General features: G+C 46.9%; 1 protein-coding gene across 2 annotated transcripts in view; it reads right to left on the reverse strand.

Annotated features, from left to right (window-relative positions):
- Window positions 1-5,381, reverse strand: part of Vsx2 (visual system homeobox 2) — a 26,442-nt gene that overhangs the window by 18,341 nt on the left and 2,720 nt on the right. For both annotated transcript variants that reach the window (XM_008849750.2, XM_017802359.2), the window contains exon 3: window positions 1,886-2,009. In XM_008849750.2, the coding sequence (XP_008847972.1) occupies window positions 1,886-2,009 (124 nt within the window). The remainder of the gene's footprint in view (window positions 1-1,885; window positions 2,010-5,381) is intronic.

A 5,381-nucleotide genomic window follows, 5' to 3' on the forward strand; every position in this document is an offset into this window, starting at 1 on the left:
TTTTTTTTTTGGTCTTTTTGAGACAGGGTCTCCCTGTAGCCCCAGCTGTCCTGGAACTCACTATGTAGACCAGGCTGGCCTTGAACTCACAGAGATCCACCTGCCTCTGCCTCCCGAGTGCTAGGATTAAAGGCATGCGCCACCACGCCCGGCTATTGTTTGTTTTTTTGAGACAAGATCTCACTATGTAGCTCTGGCTGGCCTGGAACTCACTTTGTAGACCAAGTTGACCTCAAACTCCCAGAGATCTGCCTGCCTTTGCTAAAAGTGCCAGAGGTTCCTTCTGACAGTGAGTAGTGCAAATGCAGGCCTGTCAACATCTACAAACAATGACCAACTTGGCGCTAACAAAGGCCATGAGGAGTTACTGCTACACATTGACTGGAAGAACTAGGCTTTGACTTACAAAGCATGCCTACATCCCATGCACATGTGCAATTCAGAATCAACATCCAGCTCACCCCATTAGTACTCAACTGGGTGAGAGTGAACAGTTCCAGGTCCCTGTGGCTAATACACCAAGCATAATCTGCTTATGAATAATTGAGCTTATTGTTAGTGTCAATGTCTAAAGCCTTGGGCTGAAATTCCAAATAGATTTCTAGGGAGCGGAAAGCTCTTTTGAAAAAACAGCCCCGGCCTCATTTCCCATTTTCTGGTTTTCAGTCTAGAGCAGCCCACATACTTTTGGTTCCTTCTCTGCCATGCGTGGGAGGCCCTACCTCAACTTGCTTCCAACACACAACCACCTGGAGACAGAAAGGGGCCCTGTACTTGAGCCAGAGAGGAGATGCTGGGAAGGCAGGGTTTCAGGACCTCAAGGACCTGCTCTATGCCCATTCAGTAGCAGCAGCAGGACTCTCTCCTCTGTACCACCCTGGAACAACTTTCATCTAAGGCTGAGACTCAGCTGAGGCAATCAGATCCACTGGAAATATTTTGCCCACCCCTTTCAGTTCTTTAGCCTTATGAAGGCCCTACATCTCAGGGCTTCTGGACTGGCGAAGGCACTGCTGCTTATGCTGCTGGGAGCTATTCCCACCCCTATCTCCATTCCTCCCACAGCAGAGAGCATGCCAGTCCAGACCAGTGGCTAGTTATGCCACCCAGCTGTCCACAAGAGGAGGATGGGCTTGGTGAGTCCCATTAGAGGACATATGTGCCCAGCCACATTCTGGGCCAGACTAGGAAGAAGCACTGGAACAGGAGATTCAGGTAGGGACGACGCTGCCTGGTTGTGAGGGGAACAAAGAGCTGCAGCTGGACGGGGTGTCAGCGAACAGGAAGAAAGGGGGAGGGAAGGGAGGGAAGAGGATACAGACCAGGGTCAGGGCCAAAAGATACCTTCCCCTTCATAGCTACCCAAAGCAGCCTAGGCCCACTTCTGGTCTTAGAACAGATATGTGCTACAATAGACCCATAGACTCGTTCAGGAATCACGCACCCCTTCGGGGGTGAGAACTCTTTCTCATCACCAAGACTCCTCAGGAAATCTATAGTTGGGGTTTTTTTATTTGTGGTTTTTGTTTTGTGTGGTTTGGTTTTGTTTTGTTGGTTTGGTTTTTGTAATTCTGGGTATCGAACCCAGGACCCTACTCTTGCTCAACAAAGCACTCCACCACTGAACTATATCCTCAGCCCAGAAAGGTACAGTCTAAAACAGACAGGCCTTATCTGTCAACCCTCCTGTCCTCCCATTGTGCCCCCCTTACTTGATAGATATTCAGCAAATACCTATCAGCTTAAGTAAACTGTTTGTCCTGAGGGCACGATCACTGGCAAATGCTTCTACCCCATTGTAGGGGGTAGAGGGTGAGATCATAGGCATCTGGCTCCCTGGGGAAGTAGATGCTCCCAAGGGGCTTGAGGGACTAGTAGTTGTTACCTGAATCCTGTCTTCTGGCAGCTCTGTTTTCATGGCCAGCATTTCCCGGGCATAGACATCTGGGTAGTGGGCCTCGTTGAATGCCTTCTCCAGCTCCTCTAGCTGGTAGGAAGTAAAAATTGTCCTGAGGAGAGTAAAATTGAAACTCAGAAAACTGAAACTGAAAGAGCCCATCTTGGGAAGGCAGAATTGCTCTCTCCAATGCCTCGGTTATAATCAGTCTCTCTCTTTTTCTCTCCCCCCCCCCGGACATCTCTTTTTCTCCCCCCCCCCCCCGACTCTCTACGTCATTCAAGACAGAGGTCTTACACTATCTTGATGGTGAGCATTATTTCAGCCCTCAGTGACATTTCATTCAGAATCTTTCTGAAAATGATCTTATGTGTTAAGAAGGAAGTTCTAGAAAATTGTCAAAAGCCATTCTTTCTCCTCCCAAGTAGAAAGAGGTCTCATCAGATGAATTAAAGCCCTGGTTCACTGGGCCTGCTTCCTAGGCTCCTCTCCCAGACAATGTTTAAAGAGTCACCAGAAGGTCCAATGTGGCTTCAGTCTCAGTGTTTATACAGTGAGGAGGGATCCACCCAATACCCACCCCTTCTTCCTCCTCACCTGTTTCTCTGCCACCACCCAGACCCATCACTCAGATTCAGCCATTGACAGGGGTATGTGAGGGTGTCCCATTCAGGCTACCTTGCCCCTACAAAGCAGTTCACATTGACCCATTTTAAAAACTGCCTTTAATATTAGGGGATTCATTCATTACTCTCTTTTTGAATAAACTACTAACCACCCATTTACAGATGTAAACTCTCTTCTCAGATCTTAAACTCGCCAGCTTTTAAGTGACCTTTATCCTACACGCACATCAACAAGTCAACAGGTCTAGTTTCTACAAACAGAACTTGTAAAAGTAGTACACCCCTTTGTGATCTCCTGGGATTTGGACCCTGAGACCAGCACAAGCGGTTATTAATAGAATGTCTCTGTCTAGATGCTGTGCCCTCCCCTTCCACACTGCAATGAAAAAGTATACATGTAAGCCCCACACATTTCTTGTGCTAATGTGGACTTTATTATCTCCGGGGATATTGAAGGGGGAGTATGAGGACGAAAGGTTGTGTTCTTTATAGAAAATGACTAGTTTGATTCTATGTTATTTTGTCTGTTCTCTTGGGGAGGTATGTAGAATTCTTTCTTTCTTTTTTGTCTTTTTGAGACAGGGTCTCCCTGTAGCCACAGCTGACCTGGATTCACTATGGAGACCAGGCTGGCCTCGAGTGTGCTAGGATTAAAGGTGTCCACCACCACATCCAGCATGGAATTCTTATGTACATAGAAAATGAATTCATACACTGGGCATGGTAGTGTATGTTTTTAATCAGGAGATAGGAACAGGCAAATCTCATGAGATTTGAGAGGCCAGCCTGGTCTACATAGTGAGTTCCAGGCCAGCCAGGGCTACATAGTGAGATCCTGTCTAAAAAAAGTTAAGTCTCCAGATTTTGAAGATTTGCTATTTTCTATTTCTCTCCTGCCCATTTCTGAAGGTCCCTTGAATGGATCCTCAAAATAAATAAAGTATGCAAGTCTCTTTCAAAACCAGGGAAATTGAGGTACACAGAGTGTGATCTGGCCAAAGCCTAAGAAGGGAACTGATTAGGTCATTTAGAGCTATTCAAGACCTTCCTGTACTTGGAAGAGACTCATTCAAGAAAGGTCTGTGATTTTAGCACTTAGGAGACAGAGGTAGGTGGTTCACTGCAAGTTTAAAGCCAGCATGATCTACATAGTTCCAGGCCAAGGCTACAAAAGCAGACCCACCTCAGAAAAACAAAAACAGCGGATGGCACACCTTTTATTTCAGCATTTAATCCCAGCATTCAGAAGCCAGAAGCAGATCTCTGTGCGCTCAAGGCCAGCCTGGTCTGTAGACCAGTGAGTTCCAGGCCAGCTGGGGCTAGAGGTCTCAAAAGTACCAAAAAACAAAACAAAAAACCAACAACACAACAACAACGAAAAGAAAACCAAACAACAACAAAAACCTTTAAATTCCCCAGGCTTCCCCCATTCTTGCCTTGGGGCTAGTCCTCCTACTGTTGATTTGCTCTTCAGGGAGGTCTCCTTCCCCTACCAGGAGACCCAAAGTCTGTTCCTGGCTGAGGCACAGTCCCAGGACCCTTGTAGCTCCTGTGGTTATTCTGTCTCAAGAGGAGCTGTGCCTACGAGCAAAATCCTAGAGACTGATCACTTTGCTGCTGCATTCCCTACACCATCCTTAGGTTTGGTTAGACCTGGATTGTTTCCTGGAGGCAAAGACAAGCCTATCTCTATCACCAGAATTCCAGGGTCTCTTACTCAAAATCCTTAAATGAGAGAAGCTCGGGAAAGCATGTTTTGTTTTTTAATTTTCTTAATTAAAAAACCCACCAGTGATCTGCAGCCATGCTTCTCTCTAATTATCTGCTCCCTCCATGCACCAGAAATAGAAACAGAAATGACCAATTCTCTGGTGCTGGTGGGCTGTCCCAATCCACCCAAACCCCAAATGTTTCCTTATTAGAAAGGGTGGCAGATGAGGACAGCAAGTCAGGGACTTTAGGCATGGACGTGGAGGCCAAGGTCATCAGCTCTTACACAGTGTAATGTCCTGATGCCATTCCAGCACTTCGACTTTGGAGGGTACTTTTTCCAGAGCTTTCAAAGTCCTTCCTCTCTATTCTACCTCCAGCCCAGGAGCAGAGCTCTCCCTCCAAATCTTCCCAGTACCTAGATCTCACTTTGGGACCAGTCAGAGATAGGTGTATAAGAAATGGTTTAATTGTTTTATTGAATGGTTTTATATATATATATAAAGAAAATTGGGCTGATGAGATGGTTCAGCATTAAGGTTAAGGCGCTTGCTGATTTGAGTAGAAACCCAGAACAAAAGCGGTGAAAACCGACTCCACAAAGTTGGTCTCTGACCACCACATGCACTCCATGGCACGCATGCACTTACACACACATACACACACAATAATAATACAGTACAATAAACTGAATTAAAGCAAACAGCGGCCTTCAGGGAATTAAGAGAGGTCCTGGAGAAACCAAGCTCTCAGTCACCTTTCTTTAAGCCAGAATCTGTTGGGCTCTGAGAGGTCCGGAAAGGGACGTTTCAAAAGATGGGGAATCAGTAGGAGCATAAGAAAGTGCAAGGTGCAGAAAAGCACCGAGAGAGAGAGAGAGAGAGAGAGAGAGAGAGAGAGAGAGAGAGAAGCTGAGACCAAAGTTGGGGGAGGGAAGACAGGTGGGACCGTGAGCCGGATGGAGTGGCATTGGGGAAAAGTCTAGAGAGCTAGCGGGACCCTACATCACCCCGCCTGGGCTGGGGCAGAAAGAAAAGCTGGAGAGCCCAGGGCCAGCAGAAAGGTTTTGCTCCTCTTTGCTTAAAAACCGCCTAAGAGCGCACGCCTTTAATCCCAGCACCCGGGAGGCAGAGGCAGGCGGATCTTTG

This window comes from Nannospalax galili, unplaced genomic scaffold (genome assembly GCF_000622305.1).
Source record: "Nannospalax galili isolate Female #2095 unplaced genomic scaffold, S.galili_v1.0 scaffold24, whole genome shotgun sequence".
Lineage (NCBI taxonomy): Eukaryota > Metazoa > Chordata > Mammalia > Rodentia > Spalacidae > Nannospalax > Nannospalax galili.